Genomic DNA, 25395 nt, shown 5'->3' on the forward strand with positions numbered 1-25395 from the left:
AATCTACTTATGCCTCTCAAGTGCTGGGATTAAAGACAGGCCCCACTGCATCTGGCTCAAACCCTACCTGCTCTGCTTGGAGACTAATTCCAAATGAATCCAATTCCAGACTCCAGTCAAACAAACATCTAGTCATGTTACACAGAGATGAGCTACTGGCCAGGCCCAATGCCATAGGTGCCAACTACTCACCTACGGTAATCATAAAAAAGAAACTTGCCCTTGCTGCCACATGAGGTGTGCCTAAACAAATCTCTGGCCAGGGAAATTTTGTTTGTTCTGTTAAATGTTTCTTATTTCACAGTTCCATTAAAGACAACAGAATGTATCCCAAGTTATACATAAATGGCAAAAATTGAAGGGCTTGAAGCTCTATGGGGGCTGAGTCAGGTTAAGGCAGAGGTGGGATGCTTTGGGCTTACCATATGGAGGCTGAGTCAGGTTAAGGCAGAGGAGGTGGTATGCTTTGGGACAGTCCTTTTTGTCACACATGACCAACTCGCCCCCGTCTCCACACTGAAAACAGTAATCCTCGTGGATCTGCTTTGGTTCTGTTTTGAGTTTCCGTCTTTTCTTTAACTTGGCATTCTTTGTCTTCTCATCGGCTGTGGGTGCGAATGTAGACTGGGAAGGAAAACAAAGCACAGCTTCAACATCAGATAATGATGACGCTTACACAGAAGCAGTAAATGCAAACCAACAACCTTAACTGCATCTCTGCATGTGTCCTACAAACGTCAGAAGGACTTTTCTCACAATACTACAATAGAGCAAGGCTTGTCATTGTCCACTGGGGTTGTCTGCTTTCTCTGAAGCATACTTTATTGTGTGCATGAAAGGTGGCAGTGGGCTGTGCAATAACTCTAATACTGTCTGTCATTTCCTTGATTTCTTAAAAAAAAAAAAAACGATTTTTATTTTATGTGCATTGGTGTTTTCCTGAATGTATATCTGACTGTATGAGGGTGTTGGAGCCTCTGGAACTGCAGTAACAGATATGAGCTGCCATGTGGGTGCTGGGAATCGAACCTGGGTCCTCTGGAAGAGCAGCCAGTGCTCTTAAGCACTAAGCCATCTCTCCAGACCCCATTTCCTTGACTTTTCTTTCTTTTTTTTTTAAGGCTGCTTTAGAGAGAGGGGGGAGGGAGGCAGGCCTTTTTTTCCATGTTTCTCTAAGCTGGCCAAACTGTATGTACCCACTGATGATCAAACATGGTGCAGAGGCAACAGTTAGATACCCAATCTGCAGACAAACTGGCAACAGAGCACTCCTGTGATGTCATGACTTTTGGTTCAGAGCTTTGCATGTTTGCCAGGGCCAAAGACCTGTGGCTAATCAGCCTAGAAAGGGGGACGCCACCCAGAAGGTCCAGCGGTGTGGCTTCACCACTCCTGCTTTGTCTCCAGTCTGTGTCAGCTGCACGTCCCTCAGAATTTCATGGTGAAATCACCCCTGGAGATGTCAGTGGGATATCTAAGCTTAGAAGAGTGGTCTTCCAGAACCAGTGTTCTGGGCTGCATGGTGATCCGGCGAGTCCTTGGCCTCAGTGAGATCCTCCTTGGCAAACACAAACCCACACATCCAGACACAGGCAACCATTTCTCCAGAGTTGGGCTGTTTTCCAGATACCCATCAGCACCATAGCTGTCCCTCGAGAACACACAGATTAGCTTGGACCCCACACTGTCTGTTCCCGCAATGAAGCATTTTAGATAATCACCTAAAAGTTCAATAACAATTAAAGATTTGTCCTTTATTATGTATAGTATGTGTGTCTGCATGTGGGTATGTGCACACAAGTGCAGGTGTGTACAGAGGCAGAAACACCAACCCCCCCCCCCCCTCAGATAGATGCTGGGAACTGAACTTGGTCCTCTAGAAGAACAAGTATTCTTACGTCCTGGGCCATCCTCCCAGCCAAAGTGAGACGCTCTTAACAAAGTAGCTAGACTTCAGTGCTGTCCATCTTCCCTGGGCATGATGGCAGTGCACTGACTGGCCAGTCACTGCTGAGTAGTGCTCAAAGACAACGTCACTTTAATAGAGTCCCGACTGCTGGGCTGTTGTTTTCTTTTGTTTGAATCGTCCGGGTGGTTTTAGCTGCAAGCTGCTTTACTTCATTACTGTTCGGACTTCAGCCTGCCTTTCCGCAATGACTTATAACTTACTTGCTATAACATAGACCTTTGTACTTATGTACGGCTTTTGGTTTGTTTGTTTCCTTTTTAGGCTAGCCTGGAATTAACAGCAATCCTCCTGCCTCTGCCTCCCAAGTGCTAGGATTACAGGCTTGAGTCACCACACCCAGGTAACACCCACAGTTTAGAAGTATATAATTCAGTGGGTTTAGCGCATTTCAGAACCTCCCAGACCTTACTAAAACAAGCTTCATAAGAAAGTGAAAATAGCAATCAGGGTCCAGTCATGGAAGCCTGTGATCCCAACATTTGGGAGGTGAAGGCAGAAGAATCAGGAATTCAAGGTCACCCTCATTGACACAAGAGTTCAGTGCCAGTCTGCACTCCATAAGATCTGTGTCAAAACAACCATCACCACCGCCCCTGGAGAGGCACTGACAGACCTGACAGAGTGGCCAGACTCTGTAGCCAGCACTTGCAAAGACAAGCAGGTCCTTTGGCAGCACCCCTCCCCGCCCTTGGCAGGCCCGCAGCACTGACCTTCGGCCGCACGCCTAGAAACCCACTGCAGTTGTCTGATCCGCAGTGGCACACGGTCCTGCCATTGCCCAGACAGTCCAGGTTGTAATTAAAGGTCAGCTCCATTCCTAAAACACAAGAGAAACGATTATCCGTGGTGACGCCAAGAGGAGGACACTGCCGGACACTGTCCTGCTGTCACAAAGTTCTAACACAAAGACTGTCCCAGGCTGGCAAGATGGCTCGAGGGTGAAAGCGTTGCCATTTAAGTCTGACAACGTGAGTCTGATTTGGAGGAAGAGCACAGCCCAAGCCTAGAAGTTGTCATTTGTCCCCAGGAGCACTTTACATATGCACACACTTACATATGCACACACTTACATATGCACACACTTACATATGCACACACTTACATATGCACACACTTACATATGCACACATCATATAGACAGACCAAAAATAACACAACTGGAAGGACCTTTCCTCCTTCCACACCCATCTTACTGAAAACAAAGACAGAACAGGGGGGACAGGTACTAACACTGCTGCCCACAAAAATGTATGGCAAAGCTAAACAGTCTAAAAAGACGACACACCCTTTGACAAGGGGCTGAAACAATGAACACGTGATCTATGATCAAGAAGGGCTTCTAGCTGAGCCCTCTTTCCAAAGCTAAACTCTAGTTTCTTTTTTGTTTTGTTTTGTTCTGTTTGTCGAGACAGGGTTTCTCTGTGTAGCCTTGGTTGTCCTGGAACTCACTCTGTAGATCAGGCTGGCCTCGAGCTCAGAGATCCGCCTGCCTCTGCCTCCCGAGTGCTGGGATCAAAGGCGTGCGCCACCACTGCCTGGCTAAAGACTAGTTTCTAAACGAACAACATGGCATGGCATGGTGAGTGTTAGGAGTGCCTTCCACTATGAACCAATACACACTCACAATGCAAGTTCACCACACACGTGAAAGCTCCAGGGATCCAAACTAAAGCCCCCTGAACACTGTTTCAGGCAGGGGTGACCAACCTAGAGTCTAGAAAGGGCTTCAACTTGCCCTCATGACTGAATTGCTCCACCAGTTCCCGACAGGATTACTAAGGCATTTGAGACCTGAGCAGGGAGGGAGAAAGAAAGCAGCAAGGCTGCGAGGCTCAGTGTCTACTCTCAAACAGAGGGGCCTTTCAGGGCTGGAAACAGTTGGTACAAGATCTACGTTTATTACTTTTAATTATGTGTATATGTGAGTGTGGGTGGGGACCTGTGGAAACCAGAGGTGTGTCTGGAGTACAAGTGGTTGTGAGCCACCTTACACAGATACCGGGACTTGAACTCGGGTCCTCTGCAAAAGTATACACTCTTAACTGGTGAGCCAACTCTCCAGTTGCCACAGGCTAGGTACCTTTGTATGTTGAAAGAACAGTACAGAGCTAGGCCGTCCTATACAGACAGAGTGCTTTGGGGAAGCCGTGCATCTGCCCTGCAGTGGTAACACGAGGGCATGCACAGACACAGGCTCCACGGGTCCTCTTTTGCGCAGAGGCCACTGTTCTCCTCAGATGCAGTTTTACTGCGCTGGCAGAAACGCCCAGTTCCAAACAGAGTCAACACTCGGGTGCCAAGTCTTAAAGGATAATGTCCTCCCCGACAAGAGAGATGTCCCCCACGGAGGGACCCAGGACAGCGTCGCCCTTTACCTGCAGGGATATCACAAAGAGCAAACAGCCCAACTCGAACATCCCCGTTTACTGTCCACTTCTGGGTCTCACAGTTTGGATTACAACTGTGGTTCATGAAACGAGAGTAATTTCCTTTTGGTCCAGCATCAATTATCCGGTCCTTCAGAAAGGGGAAACAAAGTGGGGGATACTTTTGACATAAACCACAGACAGCCATTTAGAAACACAATTAGAACACAGGCTGCAGCATTTATTATCAGCTGCTGTGTGGCCGCTAGCAGCGCTGAAGGCACTGCAGCCCCCTCTGAAGTTCCCCACTTGATGACCTGAGATTGTCACAGCTTCTAACTGGACGCTGCAGGGAATGGCGAGGACAGTGCCGTGGAGAAACAAAAGGTCAGCAGGTCATTTGCTTAGGTCTTTTTGATAAGAGCTATACTGTTCAGACACCCAACTACTCAATTAGTTTGCTCTCAGTTTCTCTTTCCTGCTCTAAGCCAGAAGAGAAACTGTCGTGGAGAGACGAGTTTACACCATGCAGACGGAGAAGAGGAAACAGCCCCTGACGAGGCTGTGGAGCCACAAGCGTCTCTCCACTCTCACGAGGGAAAGGTGTGCTTCCCAGGGTACCTACTCTGCTTCCACTCACAGTGCAGTTCAACAGAGAGAACACTGGAGAGCTGGGTCCCCTCGATCTGGACTCCTAACAGTGCAGATAATCTCTAAGCCTGAAGCTCTGGGAAATCACACTGGCTGATCTGAGCTCAGCGAGACTAGGATTCAACGGGGCAGACTGCAGCATACACTGGAAGCTGGAAAATTTTCAAATAATGATACAACTACATATAGTTAAAATACTTTCAGAATAATCCTTTTTTTCTTTTAAGACGGTCTCACAATGTAGCTCTGGCTGGTGTGGAATTTACTATGAAGACCAGGCTGTACTGGAACTCACTGCCTCGGCCTCAAAAGTACCAGGATTAAAGACGTCCACCATCATACCCAGCAATCTCTCTACTGTGCTTTGCTTTTGCTGTTTTCCTGTCACGTTTTTGCTTGTGATGAGACTCAAATCCAAAGCCTCACATACATGTAGTATGTGCTTTACCAAGGAGCCATGACCACAGCTTCACATAACATACGTGCAGGATCTGGAGCCATGACCACAGCCTCACAAAACATATGTATAGTATGTGCTTTACCATGGAGTCATGACCACAGCCTCACATAACATATGTATAGTATGTGCTTTATACCACGGAGCCATGACCACAGCCTCACATAACATACGTGTAGTATGTGCTTTACCATGGAGCCATGACCAGAGTCTCATATAACATACATGCAGTTATGTGCTTTACCATGGAGTCATGACCACAGCCTTACGTATGTTCAGCATATGCTTTACCATGGAGCCATGGCCACAGCCTCACATAACATATGTGTAGGATGTGCTTTACCATGGAGTCATGACCACAGCCTGAATGATATTCTGTATCTTTTAGAAACATTCCTGGACATAGGAAACATGGGAAGCAGTCTTGGTTTGGAAGGGCGACAGAACACTAAGCAACTGACTGAGCTGTACCTTGACCTGGGCGTCCCGTCCTCTATCAGGACGGTTATAATAATTGCTCTCATTTCCTTTTTAAAAGCTTAATAAGTACACAGAAACTTTATGAGTTTTTGGTTAATCAGAAATTTCAAGGTATTTTATATATTCAGAATCTGAGAGCTGATTCTTCCAACAGCGATAAGGAAACCAGGTCTCTCACTATGCGGATCTAGGATTAGGACCCAACAACGCCGACCTAGACACGGCTGGAGTCTCCTGACTATGGAGGGTCCCTTCTGTACTCCTGAGATAATTACAGCACTCACTACTGAAAATCACATTATACACAGAGAAAATGAAACTAAGAGAAACTGAGTCCAACATAAAATTATGAACAAAACATAAAATGTCCCTTTTTCTTATCAAAAAATAAAAGCAATTTTACCTTGGTAACAGTTAACATATAAAAATTAGTTACACTGTTCTCGTGTGCTCGCTTGATTCGAAGTCTGCATTCTTCTTCATCAATTACTTCACCGACATATTCATTTACAAATTCACCCTGCAGAGAAGCATTTAAGACGTCACTGTAAAATCCGTGCACTATATATATTGTAATGCATTTTTTAACACCACATGTATGAACCAAGAAAATTAACTAAAGCAAAAAGAGTAGCAAGTGCTCTTATGGTGCAAAGGCATGTGTCTCAAAACAGAAGGAAGAAGGCTGAGGGCTGGGAGTGCAATGTAGTTAGTAGAGCCCTTGCCCAGTTTGTACAAGGCCATGGGTTCAATCCCCAATAGCACACAGACTGGGTGTGGTGGCACATGCCTATAATCTTAGCACTTGGGAGGTATAGAAAGGACATGTTGATTCCTAGGTCAGCCTGAAGCACATGAGAACTTGCTTTAACAACAAAACCCTAGGGCTGGGGGTCAGAAATGGCTTGGTGTGTAACCCGAGTTTGACGGACTGACAGATGTTCCGACTCCCACCAGACACTACGGTGTGCAAGTGGAAGTGTACGTGTCGAGGTCGAGCTGGGCAGTGGTAGTGCACGTCTTTAATCTCAGCACTCAGGAGACAGAGGCAGGTGGATCTCTGTGAGTTCAAGGCCAGTCTGGTCTACAAGAACTAGTTCCAGGACAGGCTCCAAAGCTACAGAGAAACCCTGACTCGAAAAACCATAAATACATACATACATACATACATACATACATACATACATACACACATACACATACATACATACATACATACATACACACACACACACACACACACACACACAGATGAGAAATGAAGTGTATGTGTCTACCCCTGTCATCTCAGACAAGCTTTGTGGAAATGTGAAAACAACAAAGCTATAAACTGGCTCAGCTGGGATTCCCTCACAAATGTGGAGACCCGGGCTCAGATCCCCATAACTAAGGGCCCAAGCACAATGGCAGATCCTGAAATCCTAGTGATGATGATGGGAGCTGAGGACCAGACGCATGGCTGGGGCTCAACGGCAGTTACACGGCCAATGAAAAATCCTATCTCAAACCGCAGTTATGACCTAGTGGCCTTTGGGCAACTCGACAGGACCTTGAGTTATTTGGGAAGAGGAACCCCAAAAGAGAAAATGCTTCCATCATAGCACGTGCTGGTGAGTCCTGGCTAAGGACTGGTGTGGTGATCCTGGCTGGTGTACGAAAGCAGAAGCAACTTCGTCTACACAGTCAGTCTCAGGACAGCCAGAGCTTTGCAGAAAAGAAAAAAAGAAAGAACTGCAAACTGACTGAGCCATGGGGAGCGGCATAAGCAGCTGTCAGCAACGCCCCACACAGCCTCTGCTTCAGGTCCTACCCGGAGCTCTTGCCCTGACCTCCCGCGATGGGCTACAACTGCAAGCTAAAGTAACCTTTTCCTCCCCAAGTTGCTAAGACACGTTTAAAGGCATGAAAGCACCTCAGAAACAACACCCAGCTTGTCACCGCACTTTTACACACATGGGTACACATGATCTTACACACACGCACACACACACATGCACACACACACAATACTACTTCACCCCTAGAAATGAACGGCTGTAGTTTCCTCTCGGGCACTGGGGTGGCACTGTTCCTGTGCAGTGCTTGTCTTTTCTTTCTGACAGCATTATTACTTCTATAGTCCCAATGGCACCTGTGGCATGTCACTAGATCTTAGAATAAGGCCAACCCTACTTCTGAAGCCATTATCATCACTAGTGCAATCTTTTAATAGTTTATAGCTGCAGAGGCGGAGGTGGTGGCTATTGGAGACGGGAAACGGAAGAAGTCCAAACCTGAAGCAGATAGGGCAGGTGTCTGCTCTTTAATCCTTAGATTTTGAATAAGTGTATTTACAGAAAGCTAAAATACAAACTCTATGCCATTCGGTCAGATTCCTCCAACAGTGACATCTTACGGAATTGGAGCACAGCAGTAGAACTAGAAAGCTGGTGGTGTTACACACACCTCCCTCAGACACGGAGTCCTGCTGAAGATGACCTCACCACAGGATGTCTCGAAGTCTTCTTTAATGGCCACACACATCCTCCACCACTCCAGCACCCTGGTTTCCTAACCCCTGTCCAACACTAATCCATCAGTATAATTCTGTCAATTAAGGATGCTCTAAATGCATTTATATAATATGTAACCTTTTGAGACTTTTTTAATAATTTATTTATTATGTATATAGTGTTCTGGGCACCAGATCTCATTATAGATGGTTGTGAGCCATCATGTGGTTGCTGGGAATTGAACTCAGGACCTCCGGAAAAGCAGCTAGTTCTCTTAACCTCTGAGCCATCTCTCCAGCCCAAGACTTTCTTTTTTTTTTTTTTTTTTTGAGACAGTGTTTGTGTAATAGCCCTGGCTGTCCTGGAACTAGTTCTGTAGACCAGGCTGGTCTCGAACTCACAGAGATCCACCTGCCTCTGCCTCCCAAGTGCTGGGATTAATGGTGTGCGCCACCATTGCCGGTGAGAATTATTTTTTTAAGATTTGGTTTTTAAAAATTATTTATTTAAGTGTATGGACGTTTTGCCTGCATGTATGTCTGTGCACCACTTGCATGCCTGGTGCCCTGTGAGGCCAGAAGAGATATTAGATCCCCTGGACTGGAGGAACAGACGGCTGTGAGTTGCCATGTGGCTGTAGGAATCCAACCATGGTACTCTGGGAGATCAGTCAGTATTCTTAACTGACAAGCTATCTCTCTAACTCCTAAAGATGTGTTTTTATTCCAGGAAATCTAATGCCCTCTTTTGGCCTATGCAGGCACCAAGCAGGCACATCACACAAACACATACATATACAAAACACTCACATATAAAATAGTTAAAGATTTGTCTTAGTTTATGTGTGTGAATGTTTTGCCCAAAGATATATGTGTATAGGTGTGCGCATGTGTGCACGCAAACAGCATATGAATGCACCATGTGTGTACAGTGTCCAGAGAGGCTGTAAGAAGGTATCAGATACCCAGGAACTAGAGCTCAGAGTTCTGTGTGGGTGCTGGGACTCAAACCTGGGTCCTCTGCAAGTGACTGTAACCACTAAAACATCTCTAGAGCCATGGGTCTAGCAAAAAAAAATAGTAGTGGTAGTAGTAGTAGTAATAGTAGTAGTAGTAGTAGTAATAGTAGTAGTAATAGTAGTAGTGATAGTAGTAGTAATAGTAGTAATAATAGTAGTAGTAGTAATAGTAGTAGTAATAGTAGTAGTGGTAATAGTAGTAGTAGTAGTAGTAGTAATAGTAGTAGTAATAGTAGTAGTGATAGTAGTAGTAATAGTAGTAATAATAGTAGTAGTAGTAATAGTAGTAGTAATAGTAGTAGTGGTAATAGTAGTAGTAGTAGTAATAGTAGTAGTAGTAATAGTAGTAGTAATAGTAATAGTAGCAGTAATAGTAATAGTAGCAGCAGTAGTAGTAGTAATAGTAGTAGTAGCAGCAGCAGTAGTAGTAGTAGTAATAGTAGTAATAGTAGTAGTAGTAGCAGCAGCAGCAGTAGTAATAGTAATAGTAGTAATAGTAATAGTAGTAGTAGTGGTAATAGTAGTAGTAGTAGTAGTAATAGTAGTAGTAGTAGTAGTATTCAAGCCAGTCCTCCAGAGATTACCCAGGCTGTGATTCAGTTGTCTTTACTCTCTTGGTAGGACCCCTCAATGTGGCTGCACCGCCACCTGTTTAACCATTTACTCACTGAAGAAGACTGGCCAGTCTTCCCAGATTTTTGCTATTATAAAAATGCACTTGCTATGAACATTTAGGAAGAGTTTCCATGTAATTATAGAATTTCATTTTTCTGGCTTAAATAGCCTGGAGGGAAATTTGTTGTATAATATAGTAAATGTACATGAGTATTTTTTATATTTATTTATTTATTTATTATGTATACACTATTCTGTCTGTGTGTATGCCTGCAGGCCAGAAGAGGGCACCAGACCCCATTACAGATGGTCGTGAGCCACCATGTGGTTGCTGGGAATTGAACTCAGGACCTTTGGAAGAGCAGGCAATGCTCTTAACCTCTCCAGCCCCTGTACACACGTGTTTAAAGAAAACTGTCAAACTACTGCTGACAGTGGCTGTTTCGCTCACCCCCACCACCTACATGGAGATTCAGAACTTTGAGACCCTTAAGAATTTGCTGCCGTTGCCATTGTTCTAGTTGTTTTACGTGACAAGCTCACGAGGGACTACAGGTGCTCACATAACCACTGACCTTCTCATCTCAAAAGCCATGCTGACTCCATCTATCATCTGCAGGACTCGCGTGCCTTTCAAACTCGTCAGAGGAGAATAAACATGTAGAGAATCAAGTGTGTGTGTTTACTGTTCTAACACATTTTCACCCCGCATACAAGCTCTCCTCAGTCCCTGCAGGATGGCTGAAGAGTAGACAGCACTAATGCAGACCTACACCCTTGTGCCCAGGATCGCTTCCCGGCTCCTTCTTATTACTCTTTCTCCTTCCTCATTAACCCTTCACACTCCAGCCAAAGCTATTCTCTTCAGCTCCAAATGCGGCAGATTGTCAAGGTCACCCCAGATCGCACTTGTGACCCCGCCCTCCAAGGAAGCAGTGACGGTAACAACATGCACAGGCTAACAAGACTGTGGAGTCTAAGACCTCGGCGTCTGTCACGTCTGCCTACATTGGGAACCTCAGGTAGCAAGGAACTGGGAAAACCACTAAAGGTTAAGAGTCATTCCTGGCCAACAGCAGCAGTGGGGGATAGAGGGAGAATCTCAGAATAAAAGCACTCAGACCACAGAAACAAAAAATGGAGTTCTATAGCTACAAAGGAAGCTGGGTCCCTCCCTACGTGAGCTGAGGACCTGAGTTTCATTTCTTGTGATCCTAAGTGAATCCAGCTGAGCACTGTCTGAACCCCTGACACGTACCAACTGTGATAATAAAACATGTATCACATTTGCTCCTCTGTGTATTCTGTCTGCATGCGGTCCGTGTACTGTATTCATGTCTGGTGCCATGGAGGCCAGAAGAGGGTGCCGGATCCGCAGGGACTAGAGTCACAGATGGTTCTGAGGAGCTATGTAGATGCTGGGTCCTGCCCAGCAGCAGCCAGTGCTCTTACTGCTCTCGACAGTCACTTAAGTTGCTAACTTGTTTTGTTTTTGAGACAGGGTCTTGCTCTTAAGGCTAAGCCAAAATTCACAAGTTTATATAGCCCACGTCAGCATCAAATTCTTGGCGATTCTCCTGCTTTAGTCTCTCAAGTGATAGGCACAACTGTGAGGTACCACACCCAGGTTTAAGTTGCTAACCTTGTGGAAATACTTTTATACAGTAGCAGAAAACTAATTTGTCATATCAATCAAGTCACCCTACTAAACAGTGCAGTAGTTTCTTGTCTGAGGTGCTCACTGAGACCTAACCCCGGGCTACCTATCTCACCTCATGTACCACTATCCAGGCCCACTAGTTGTTCCATCCCTTGGTCCTCTGTGAGAGGGAGAAGCACTCAACCACCGTCACAACTCTCCAGCCTCCCTCACTTCTTAGACGTTTTCATTGTATGTGTATGAGTGCTTTGCCTGCATGTATGTATGTATATCACATGTGCCTGTGCCCAGAAGTCAGGAGAAAGCATCAGACCCCCTAGAACTGGAGTTATGGATGGTTGGGAGCCACCACGTGGGTGCTGGCAAACTCAGGCCCTCCGCAAGAGCAACAAGTGCTTTTAACTGTTGAGGTCTCCGGCCCCTGGTTAGTTCCTTTTTCTGAGACAGGGTCTCACAATGTAGCCCTGGCTGCCTTGGAACTCACTCTGTAGACCAGGCTGCCCTTGAACTCAGAGATCCTTGTTCCTCTGCTGGAATTAACTGTGTGCGCCATCCTCCCCCACAGCTGGTTTCTGACAAGAGCCTCAGGAGAGCCTCAGGCGATCTAACATCGCAGACCACTACTTCAGTAGGGTCTACAAGAGAGTTTTGTCTTTCTTTTAAGCTATTTGGCTTTAAGATATTTCTCCAATTGTTATATATTTCTTGTGCCAGGAGACTCTTGTGAAAAAAAAACTGTCTCAAGGTATGAAAATGAAAATAAGTTATATATGTTAAAGACCCCAACTGCTTCTACTGTTCTTATAGATAAGCTGAGGCCTCTAAGAAGCTCTGGCTATGTGGATGCGGACAGTGGACTATTGTCACAGTGTATGTTAATGACATGGCGACTCAGTCACACTTATGGCTCATGAGTTCTAAGTTTGCTAGTTTCTGCCTGGTGTATAATCAACATAATTTATTATGTTACTTCTCTAACATGTCCATCCACTATGAAAAGCAACATGAAGTATGTTCAATTCATTTCACTTAGTAATTAAAAAAAATTCAAATACAAAACCATCATTGCCCCCTATTGAACAATACTCACAGTTCATGTACACTTTATTATCCTTCTCCACTCTTTCTTAACTCCATGAGAAGGCTCAGGTTTCGTCATAAATGCTATGCTTCTGTCCCAGTGTCCGGACACAAACCAAGTGTCCTAAAAGACAAAGGCCCTGGCCCATCCTACTCTGAGCTGGGTCTCCACCACATTACCTTCTTAATGCTCCTCATGGTCCTGAGGCCCCAGCCTCTCCGCTCCGTTCTGATGACCTCTGCTTCGGGGTACAGCCTCTTTGTGAAGCACTGGTTCTGACAGCGAACCCCGGCAGGGCACACCTGCGGGTGACACTCATACTGCGACATCCTGTTCAGACACTCCGACTCCAAGCCACAAGGGTTTTCATCCGCAGGCTTGCAGTTACAGCGGGGAATCTCCGACAGGTCGGCTACCTGGATTGGGACCTTTCCTACTACTTTGTTAGCCTAGGGGACAGAAGCACAAGGAAAGGAAAGGAAAGAGTAGGTGAGCAAGCTGTGGGCGACTGGCACTCCAGCATCAAAGCTCTTTATCTTAACATCCTGAATAAACAAGAAGGAATAACCATGTCTATTTACTAGACCAAAGTGTTAAATGTGATGTCAATTCTCATTTGTTTATTTCACTTGCCACAGGCCAATAGAAATTTAATACCTGAAATTAAGAGAAAATAGCCATCTACAAAGTCTCTGGAATAGAGAGGCTAAAGATCTAGCTCCTCATTTGGTTGCAAGATAATCTGCTAGAAACAGAATGGAATTTCATATAAGTCATGGCTCTTGGGTGTGGAAAAGATTGCCAAAGACCCACCTCCTAGTACCACGGGCAGGGCTTACTCAGCACCACAGATAGGGCTCCCACCCCCAGCACCACGGGCAAGGCTCTCACCCTCAGGGCTCCCACCCTCAGCACTGCAGGCAGGGCTCCTACTGCTGCAGCCACAGGAACTACCAGTCTCCCAAGGAGACACCGACTGTCAGGGAACATTTCTGCAGGTCGGGGAGGGTCTGCTCACCTTGATGTGTTTGTAGGGAGGGGGTTTCCTTGAGGTCTTCTCCATCTCCAGAGCTTCCTTACTTTCTCGCTGTGCTTTCAGCTCCAGGAAACGCTTTGCAGCTTCTTCCAGTGCTGACAAGAGGTGAGCAGGCCGTTATCCAAATGCAAACACACCATAGGGCAGGACGTTAAATCCTACCACCTTAGAGATGCTCTGCATCTGGCCTGGGGTTACTTTTTAAAATTACATCCTGAAAATCACCAGTCACCACCATTATAGACTTAATAATAAATTAGGATACTATACTGTGTGCATTCCTCAGAGCAAAGGTCCTACCTACATCAATGACAAAGGTCTCTTAGTGACTCTACTTGAGAACCCTGTCCTAGATGTTCTATCTAAAGTAACGCCTATCCTTCCTCAGAAAGGCAGACTTCTGTCATGTTGCAGAGGCCCCAGGCTCTCCCTGGGAAGACTTTGCCATTCCTGCTTCCCCTGGCACAGGAGCTTCACCTGGTTAAAGACACTTCAAACACAGCAGTGGTCCATGCTTTATGCGTCTCAAACCCAGGCCTGATACATGGGAAGTTTATGGATGTAAAATTGTGATGCCTGGAGAATATTATCAAGAGGCAGAAACTTCAGGTGCAAAGAAGGAGATTCAAGAAACACGCACTGGAGTGCTAGTTCTGCGTCACCGTAAACATGGGGCACCGGCCAACTTACCTTTCTTAAAGGTCTTGTTAATGCTAGTCTGTCCCTCAGCAAAGCTTTTGTCTCCTTCCACATAAGGGAACACTCTGCCTTGCTGAACCCAGTAGTAGTCATGAGAACCGAAGAAGAACACGGGGAAGTCCCCCAGGTCATGCCTAAGGCCCTGGATGTTCAGCGGCACAGACCTGGGGCTGCAGATCTCCGCAGGCCACCATCTGGAGACAGAAGTGAGAAAGTGAAAGAATCCCCCTCTCGACAGACTGGAAGGAAGAAAAGAGGTTTATATTTTCAACATTTATTCAGACTCAGATTGTAAGACCACACGATACTTGTTTGTTTGTTTCGAGACAGGGTTTCTCTGTGTAACAACAGCTCTGTCTGTCTTGGCACTCACTCTGTAAACCAGACTGGCCTCAAACTCAGAGAGATCTCTCTGCCTCCCAAGTGCTGGGATTAAAAGCAGAGGCTGCCACCACCACCTGGAGACCCTGTCTCAAAGAACTCCCAAAAAAACCACCACACACAAAACTATTAATGGTTAATAAAGTAGGGAACACAGGCTAAACAAAGTAGGTCCAAGCTGCCTTATTTGGTTTCTTTCCTTAAAAGATTAACATATAAAATATTTATCACAAACGTATCAGTTATAATGTCTAATAAGAAAAGGATGATGGGCCCATTTCCCAGCTCTGGAATGTAGATGTTAACTAATATAGTCCCAGTCCATTTTAACTGTAGAGACTTTAATATCTCCCCACTTGACTTAATATCTTCCCAGGTAGAAAAGATCGTCTCTCAAGGGATGAAGGATTGTTTCTCAGAATAGACCACTGCTGGGTAAAGAATAAGCACGATATGCAAACCAGCACTTCCTGACTTTGTCAGGCAGGGAAACACTCTTGATCTGAGGCGCCAGGTTTTGCGTCAGTTAGCATTTCAGAATCAATTTGTCTTAATAAGCACAGGGTAGGTAGAAAAAATACCTACCCTTATGTCCTCGTCCTGGAGACTACTGACATTAGATGTATGTTTCCCCAGATACTAAGAACACAGTATAGGGCAGGGTAGGGTGAGCCATACATGTGATCTCAGTACTCTGAAAGCTGAGATATAAACAGCATGAGTTACAGGCTAACCTATGTAGAGAATGCACACATACAACCAAACTGGAAAAAAAAGACCTCCATTGTATCCGTATCTATTCTTAAACACACACACACACACACACACACACACACACACACACACACACACACACACACGAGATGGCTCAAGGAGTGAAGACACCACCAAGCCTGACGACCTTGGTCTGATCCCAGGGGCCCGAGGGTGGAAGGAGACTGATTCCTGCAAGCTGTCCTCTGACCTTCACCTGTGCACTGTGGCCCATGTGCACACGCTCGCATCTGTAAACATGTAATGATGTTCTCTAAGATTTACTTTTATGTATAGGAATGTTCTGCCTGCATGCACGCATGTGCCCCTAGTGTACGCCAGGTGTCTATGGAGGGCAGAAGAGGGACTCAGATCCCCTGGAACTGAAGTTAAGAGAGTTGGGAGTGCCGTGTGGGTGCCAGACTCTCTGCAGGAGCAGTCCATGTCCTTACTGCTAAGCCATCTCCCAGCGCTCACTTTCTTTAAGTCAGGTGCAGTGCTGCATCCACAGTGAGGCTACCAGAGAAGCTGGGGCAGGAGGTTGGCCCAGGCAACACAGGGAGTGTCTATTCTACCCTTAGAAGAAGAAAAAACTACCCAACACAGAAACACACTGCTTATGTTTAACACGCTCCTTTAAACTCAACCGTTCATGCACGAAAGTTACAATATGGTCTCAGTTATCTAGAAATATATTTTGTTTAAAATTCCAATAGAATCTACTGTGCTGTCAAGGCCTGATATGGTGGTGCACACCTTTAATCCCAGCACTAGGGAGGCAGAGGCAGGTGGGTCTACATAGTAAATTTGAGGCCAGTCAGAGTTATGTAGTGAGACCTTGACTTAAAAACAAAATGTCAAGGCCGGGTGATGGTGGCGCACGCCTTTAATCCCAGCACTCAGGAGGCAGAGGCAGGCGGATCTCAGTGAGTTCGAGATCAGCCTGGTCTACAGAGCTAGTTCAAGGACAGGCTCCAAAGCCACAGAGAAACCCTGTCTCAAAAAACCAAAAAAAAAAAAAAATGTCAAGCTGGATGTGGTGGTCGGAGGCAGGGTCTCGTGGATCTCTGGCCTACATATTTTATCCCAAACCAGAGGTACACAGCGAGACCCTGTCTCAAAACAACAAATATCAATATACCTGTTAGGTACTAAAAGGAGTGACTGAGGAGACAGCTTGGCAGTTAGGAGCACTGGTTGCTCTTCCAGAGAACCCAGCACCCACATGGCTGCTCACAACCATCTAAAAATCTAATGGCCAAAAGACACTTAAGGTCATGCTCAACCTCCCTAGCTATCAGGGAAATGCAAATCAAAACAACTTTGAGATATCGTCTTACACCTGTCAGATTGGCTAAAATCCAAAACACCAATAATAACCTTTGCTGGAGAGGTTGTGGGGTAAGGGGTACACTCATTCATTGCTGGTGGGAATGCAAACTTGTGCAACCACTTTGGAAAGCAGTGTGGCGGTTTCTCAGGAAATTCGGGATCAACCTACCCCAGGACCCAGCAATTCCACTATTGGGAATCTACCCAAGAGATGCCCAATCATACAACAAAAGCATATGCTCATCTATGTTCATAGCAGCATTATTTGTAATAGCCAGATCCTGGAAACAACCTAGATGCCCTTCAGTGGAAGAATGGATGAAGAAACTGTGGAATAAAAATCTAGTTTAGGGATCTGACTCCCTCTTCTGGCCTCCCTGGGCCCCCAGCACAAACACATACATGCAGGGAAAATACCCACACATATAAAATAATAAAAATAAATAAATTTAAAGATTAAAGCTGTAAAGGAGATTAAAAAGAATATTTTTAAATAATGTTAATCACACACACAATTTAAAAGTTTGTTGTTGTTGTTTGAGACAGGGTTTCTCTGAGTAGCCTTTATGTCTTGGAACTCGCTCTGTAGACCAGGCTGGCCTCGAACTCAGAGATCTGCCTGCCTCTGCCTCCAGAATGCTGGAATCGAAGGCATGGTCTACCACTGTCTAGCGTATGTTTTTATTTTTATGTGTGTACACACGCATGAGGCCAGAAGAGAATGTCTGAACCCCTGGAGTCAGGGTTACAAGAGGTTGGGAGCCACCTGACATGGGTGCTAGGAACTGAGCTCAGATTTTCTAAAGAGCAGCAGTGTTCTTAACTATCTCTGCAGCCCCTGTTCTCATCCCTTTAGGAACTACGGCTCGGGTTGGCGAGTAGCTCAGCAGGTAGATGGGTGCTGCTGCCAACGCTGACCTCCTGGGTGTATCTGGGGGACACATATGGTAGAAGGAGAGACCTGATTCCTGAAAGCTGTTTTTGACCTTTATAACTGTACTGTGATACATGCATGCCCCCATTTAATAAATAAATAAGTACAAATGACTCTTATTGAAATAATCTCCCTCTTTAGATGACATGCTTTGTTTTGTTTTGTTTTGTTTTTTTAAAGCACTCTCTTTCCACGCAGCTTAGGGCTACTTGAACACACGGGCCTGGTTTAGAATTCAACTAACCTAGCTGTGCCCTGGTGGTGCACACTTTCCTTTAATCCCAGCATTAGGGAGGCAGAAGCAGGCAGATCTCTGTAAGTGAGATGCCAGCCAGGTCAGTCAGGGCTGTTAAAGAGATAATCCCTGTCTTGAGAAACATTTAAAGAGACAGAGAATCAATGGCTTATCCTGACGAGGCTATAAACTCTTGCTCTCAGTAGAAATTAGCAGACTGGGGAGATGGCTCCGTGATTAGGGGCACTGACTGCTTTTCCAGAGGCCTGCGTCAATTTCTAGCACTCAATGGCAGCTCACACTGTCTGTGACTTGGTCTCAGGACATCTGACACCCTCTTCTGGCTTCCACAGGCAAGCACACACATGATATGTAGACATATAGGTCAATAAGACATCCATACAGATAATTCAATACACAAACGTTTAGATTCTTTCATTCCAAAATTTAGTAGTACATATTTCATTAGTATAAAATAATTCTCAGAACCTAAAAACAAAGTAAAAAACCCCACTCTTAAAGAAAAAGGCAAACAAACAAAAACAAAAATCCAAGTGCAACGTAACCATTCCAATCCCCTAAGAACAAACACCCAAGCCCAGTTTTCCTTCAGCCCCTTTTGTTCAGGGAGCCGCGCCTGTCTCTGCCTGTATGCCACCCGCATTGCATGCAGATTACAAACCCGCTCAGAACAGCATTACTTCCTATTTGTAAGGTTTTCCTTAGAAAACTTGCCTGTAGTTTCCCAATTTGACCCAAACAATCTGCTTGTAGTGCAGCTTCTTGCCGGCTTTGCAGTCGTTGCAGTTCCAGCAGCCTTGCGGCATGTCTATGCTCAGGCATTCTGGGTGGAAGGCAGCAGGGCACGACTCGCAGCAGAGCAGCTTCCCGCCTGGAAACAAACAGACGGTCTGAGAACTGAGAAAGAAGGAAAGGAGGAAGGGACTGACTGAGTCATATCCACAGGGATGCATCAAAATAGGAGACCAATGAAACAGCCGTTCTTAGGACTCCAGTGGCTAGAAACACGGAGCCTTAAGTGGGACCCAAACACTGCTGCACCCTTTAGAACATGAGCAACTGGGGAATCAGGCTTAAGCTAGCTAAAACACCATAAAAGACACAGAAACTCTTTAACCCAAGTAGATTTGAAAGTAAGTTTTCAAACAAATAGCTTTCTTTCGTTCTTCTGAGCAAAGAAAAAAAGCAATAATTATGTTTGTATTTTAATCCACTGCCACAATGAACTAAATCCCTTTATAATAAAATCAGTCGAGAATGAACATAATAAGTTGATCAGTACTTCTCTTCTTAGAACACGAAGGTAGAACCCAGATCCCCAAACTGATGATTCCAGCACTCTCACCTGCTCGGTGAAAACAGTCACACAGCTGCACAGCTGGGGCTCGCAACAGCTCCATCACCAAGGGTTCTCTGCCTCCTAATTATGACCCATATTTTCAAAACCATACCAACCAAAAACAAACTTGCATTTCAACTTTAACAATTTTCTGCCACCTTTATTTGGAGGTAGCCTCATTATGTAGCTCATACTTCCTCCTGGTGATCTTCCTGCCTGTCCCCCAGTGCTGGGACTGCAGGCATGCACCATCATGCCCAGCTCTCCTATTTGTATTGACCAAAGAAATACATAACTGCTGGAGACTATAATCCAAAAGTAAAGGAAGTATTACATACAGTATTGTTATGTTGAACGGTTAAAGTCATAGCCAAATAAATCTCATGTAACCCTATATTGTATAAATATGTAATTCTCTTAATTTTCCAAAAAATACTTGAAAATGTTCTTTTATATCTAGATTTCTGACTTAAGTGTGAGAACCACTGTTTCATAGCACTAAATTAAGTAATTCTCGGTGCAGAATGAAGTAGAATGTGCAGACACATCATTTCAGGCTACTACTAAACCCTCTCTTTTTAGACTAAAATGTTCCCTGGTTAACACATAAACAGGTGTGACAAACAGAATAATACTTTTAATGCAAACGAATAAAAATGGGGTGATTAGGTATTTCCAGTACGAACATCAAGGGACAGGAAGGGTTGCACACCGACCACAAAGAGCGGCACTTCTGCAGCCTACAAGGTGAAGAGATCCCAAGTCTCACAGGCAGAGACTCGGCGCCCTCTCTATAACTTTATCAGATTACATGCTCCAGCCTCTTACAGAGCTCCAGAAATCTCATCTTCCTGGACTTTCAACCTCTAACTGTTGCATGAAAACAGAAGGAGAACCTACACACGACCAGTGGCAGCCCAAGAACTGTCTCCTCCGCCATCTCTTACTCCAGTCACTGCGCTGCCCCCCTTTGACTGCAGGTACCAAGGGCAGTAAGTGCTTCGATTTGCCATCCTTGGGATTAGCCGCTTGAGTGGTTTAAGTCCATCGGAAAGAAACAATCAAGAGGGAGCCCTGTCTTGTAGATAGCCTTATAGGACACGTGCTTATTATTATTAGCACCACTGTGAAAGTCGAGCTCACAATGCTCACTGTCAATGTAAATGGTCCTAAATTTTCAGTCTTAATTCAGAGGAAATACAGAGCCAGAGCCATTGAAAACTATCATGATAGAGATGTTCAAAATATAAAAGAATAAAGAAAAATATGAATGGTCTGCCTTTGTGCTATGCAAAACAAACAAACAAACCAAAACAACAATGACAACAACAAGAACAACAACAAAAACTGCTTTCCAGATCCAAGAGAGGAAATAGATCATTCAAGACAAGTAGGGGCTCAAAATCATTTAAATTGATGTCAAGGTTAATACTGAATGCTGGAAACCAAACAACTGAGTTCATCTCATTTTATAAGTGCGGACAAAGTAACTCTACGCTATTGAGGAGGAAGGCAGCCCCTGCTCACCTCCTGGGAAGAAGCATAGCATCACTAGAAGGAGATGCAGTGTGACCTCAGCAGAAATGGAACAGGCCAGTCCTCTCTCCAGTCCTCCCAGTGGGCTCTAGTCACCTTGCTCAGACATCTTTCATTTATTAGTTGCCACTTGGGCCAACAAAGGAGCAAGAATACATCAAATAGGCAACACAAATAGCAAATACTAATAAAAACCTATGTTTAGCCTGCATACATGGTTTATTAGGCATGAATGATGAATTTTTCTTTATCGATTCTGAATTTGAACCCCAGATCAAGATGAAAATGTATCAAGCAAAATCCCTATCCATACCTTCCAAGCTCAGGTGTTTCTTCTGGGATAACAACCTCCCACACAGGCATGAACTCACTTTTCCTTCTATCATAAGCAGGCTATGGCAAGTTAAGCACAGATAAAATTTTCTTGCATATAGAACACTGATTGAGAGAATATGAACAGACATTTAGCTCATGGTTCTTTATGAATAAACAACCCATCAGTAATTTGTTTGGGCTAACGTTCAACATCCAGCATCTGGGGTATGCCCTTAACCCCAGCTTCTCTCCTAAGGGAAGGGCACTTGTTTTCAGAGCATCTTAATATTTAAGAAATAAAACAACAGAATATGTTATAGAAACAATCTTTTCCAGTATCTGTTACCCTGGATTTCTTTTCTAAATAGTTTGTCTTGTTAGTTTATCTTATAGGTAGTGACAAACTATACCATGACTGTCCTAAGATAACATGAATGGCAGTTCTAGGTCAGGCAAATGAGAAGTAGCCTGTTAAACAAACAGTCTGTTATGTTAAGCAAAATTCTAGATTTTAATAACCTATATCTCTGGAATGTGTGAAAACTGACTCAGGGAGAAAGGTAAAAATCTGTGACGACAGAATTATTTTAAGCCCTTTTTAACAATTTTGTTACCATAAGAAGACACAGTCACAACCACCAAAGCAGAATCTACCAAAAGCAACAGGCAGTGCTTGACAGGCATACAACCCCCCTTCATTTAAAGACACACACAGAGAAAGGAAAATGTAAAAATTATAAAAACAAGAAATAAACTATTTTAGTGATTACCTTTCTCACATTTCTTTTTGGAAGCTGACGAAGAAGGAATCATAGGTGATTTCATCAACTCAGCACGGTTTGATTCGTTCAGTAGGTAGTGGGACTTATAGACATAGGAACTGAACATGGGGTCTGAATGGTCCTGAACTACCAGCCCTATATGAGACAAACAGAGAGAGATGAGCTGCGATGAAACTACCCATGATTCCAGGAGGGGAAAATAGCACCTACGATGCGCCCGAGCCTTACAGCGAGGGATGAGAGCATGTGAAAATGGAGCCCTTCTTCCCTGGACTTTACTACAGGAGTGCAGACCATCTCAGATTTTATTTTATTTTTGCTATCACAGAGAGCGATCACCACCCTAGACAGTTACAGAAAGTTACTCTGATCCAAGTATATACCTATCCTACTGGAAGAAAACACAAGATCACTGTAACACACTGGCCTCCAACACCTCCAGCTAAACTTATAATGCAGCTGTACACCATTTTCTACACAGGGCACTGCCATTCTGATGATAACTATTCTGTTCTTATTAGTTTATAATGATCTAGGACTTTATAGTATATTCAGAAGGGTGTCACTTAGGGACCATTGTGAGAAGAATTCTGTTTCAGAAGGGTCACACTGACTCTTTCCTATGGTATGATCTTCATTTGATGCTCCCTCCACTGAGATGGGCTCAAGAAATGTCTAACCTAGGTGAAAGAGCGGAACTTGACAGCACTACCACAGCAGCAGTTTTGTAAGAAAAGCTGTATCGATAACTTTTTATCCATTTAGTGCAAAGAAGTGGTATTAAAAAAGAAAGAAAGAGCCTGGCAGTGGAGGCTCACGCCTTTAAATTGGGAGGCAGAGACAGGCGGATTTCTGTGAGTTCGAGGCCAGCCTGGTCTACAAGAGCTAGCTCCAGGACAGGCTCCAAAGCTACAAAGAAACCTTGTCTCAAAAAAGCCAAAAAAGAAAGAAAGAAGAAGAAGGAGACTTTTAAAGTGAGGAGGGTCAAGCAGAGCCTCTCTCCTCACCAGCTGAGCCTAGGTAATCGCTCAGCCTAGGCTTCAGGGTTCTGACCACAAGACAGGAAATTCTTCCCAAGGCAACTGTTTCAAATTGTGACTATTAGAGTGTGATTCACATATGTGAAACAAACTGCTCTTATTACTATTAAAATAAAATGAAAGCCTTAACCTATCAGCTCTATTACAAACAAAGGCATAGAATGTTAAGTAATTTTTTATTTTATATAGTACTCAAGATGCACAAAAATACAAATATTATAAGCTGCCCTGAAAGCTGTCTCAGTGTCCCCACTTCACGCTGGGGTGAGCCCTCTACAAATACTTCTAGACCTTTCAGTCCTTAAGAATTTGCTTCATGACTTTATGCTTAATTAATTAATTGGTGTGCACTTGCAAGCACGTGTATACAGCATGTAAGTAGAGGCCAGAGGGCAACTTGCAAGAGTCTGTACTCTCCTTCCATCCCGGATTAAATAGCAGGCTGTCAAAATTGGCAGCAAGAGCTTTTACCCACTGAGCCATCTCAATGGCCCCAGCTCAATGATTTAAACATCCAGTAACTAAGAATTAAGAAAAAATATTTTATGGGGATGGAAAATTTCTTAATAAGACTAGAAAGAGAAAATAAACCCCATTTTCTAATACTAGAACATACATTATTAAAGTGTTTTCTTTGGCATATGGATCTACTATAGTTAGTTCCTTAAAAATAGGTGTCCTAAAGTTTAAATTATTTCATATTTGTACTTTTGTTCTTTCTGGCTTTTTTGAGAGAGGGTCTCATTATGCAGCACTGTGTGTCCTATAAATCACTATGCAGGCCAGGCTGGCCTCAAACTCGCAGAGCTCTTCCTGCCTCTGCTTTCCAAGTGCTGGGATTAAAGGCATTCACCAACACCCTGACTATATACTGGTACTTTAAAAGACTTTAATTTAAACCTTCTTAAATCTCAAATATCTGATATGTTTATAATAAGTTTTTACAAAAGGTTGAGAGAGAAAATGAAGCTTTCTTCTTATTATGCAAAGTTAATTTACTATGCATTTAAATATGTGGGTATTCATTGCATGGGCTTTTAAATAAAGTATAAACAGATAGAAACAGAGATTCTGATTCTGAATCATGGGACTCTGCCCCATGTACATTGTCTTCGAGCTTTTAGTTAATGGGTATCAGTTTAATTTCACAGAACGGCAAGAGTCTATAAGTGTATCATTTTCGTTTTCTTTCTTTTTTTTTTAAAGGTTTATTTATTATGATAGTGTTCTGTCTGTCTGTATGCTTGCCAGAAGAGAGCACCAGATCTCATTACAGATGGCTGTGAGCCACCATGTGGTTGCTGGGAATTGAAATCAGGACCTCAGGAAGAGCAGTCAGTGCTCTTAACCTCTGAGCCATCTCTTCAGCCCAAGTGTATCATTTTCTACCTGTCCTAAATTGAAGATCCTTTTAAAGAGCAATCAATTTAAAAAAATAAAAAACAGACTGCTGAGCCGGGTGGTGGTGGCGCAGCCTTTAGTCCCAGCACTCAGGAGGCAGAGGCACGTGGATCTCTGTGAGTACAAGGCCAGCCTGGTCTACAAGAGCTAGTTCAGGACAGGCTCCAAAGCTACAGAGAAACCCTTTCTTGAAAAACCTAAAAGACTGCTGTTAATGATGCATGCCTTTAATTCCAGCACTTGGGAACCAGAGGCTAGTCCGGTCTACATAGTGAGTTCTAGGATAGCCAAAGCTAAATAAATAGTAAGACCAGGTCTCAGAAAACAAAGCAATAAGTTATTAAATGAAACACAGTACAAAAAATATTGGTCAAAATACTGACTGGACTGGACTTAGAATATACTCCAAAGTAAGCTATCATACTAGTTATAAACTGACATTTTTTTGTAGACTATTAAGAAGGGTCTAGAAGAGCCAGGATAGAAGGGGCTGGCAAAGCAACAGGGCTTCAGGCCATCTCTGACACTAAAGTCCCCAACACTATGTATTCCATTAGTAATTCAATAGTTTGGGGTTAAAGAGACGGCTCACAGAAGAGCACTGGCTTTTCTTACAGAGGACCCAGGTCTGATTCTCAGCATCTACATGGCAGCTCACAACCACTTTTAGCTCCACTTCCAGGGTATCTGATGACCTCTTTCAGCCATATGGGCACTGTACACACATGGTTCACATACATACATTCAGGTACACACACAAACTGTCCTTCTCAATCACCGCTGTATTCAGTAACAGAAGATG

General features: G+C 44.2%; 1 protein-coding gene across 1 annotated transcript in view; it reads right to left on the bottom strand.

The window, feature by feature from the left end:
• Positions 1-25395, bottom strand: part of Nsd3 (nuclear receptor binding SET domain protein 3) — a 104626-nt gene that overhangs the window by 2534 nt on the left and 76697 nt on the right. The window contains exons 15-23 of the mRNA XM_038324563.2: positions 22141-22287; positions 18895-19051; positions 14516-14718; positions 13808-13920; positions 12969-13238; positions 6327-6443; positions 4345-4486; positions 2680-2786; positions 423-624 (exon numbers count right to left, since the gene is read on the bottom strand). Of these exons, the coding sequence (XP_038180491.1) occupies positions 423-624; positions 2680-2786; positions 4345-4486; positions 6327-6443; positions 12969-13238; positions 13808-13920; positions 14516-14718; positions 18895-19051; positions 22141-22287 (1458 nt within the window). The remainder of the gene's footprint in view (positions 1-422; positions 625-2679; positions 2787-4344; positions 4487-6326; positions 6444-12968; positions 13239-13807; positions 13921-14515; positions 14719-18894; positions 19052-22140; positions 22288-25395) is intronic.

The sequence above is a fragment of the Arvicola amphibius genome, chromosome 4, assembly GCF_903992535.2.
Source record: "Arvicola amphibius chromosome 4, mArvAmp1.2, whole genome shotgun sequence".
NCBI lineage: Eukaryota > Metazoa > Chordata > Mammalia > Rodentia > Cricetidae > Arvicola > Arvicola amphibius.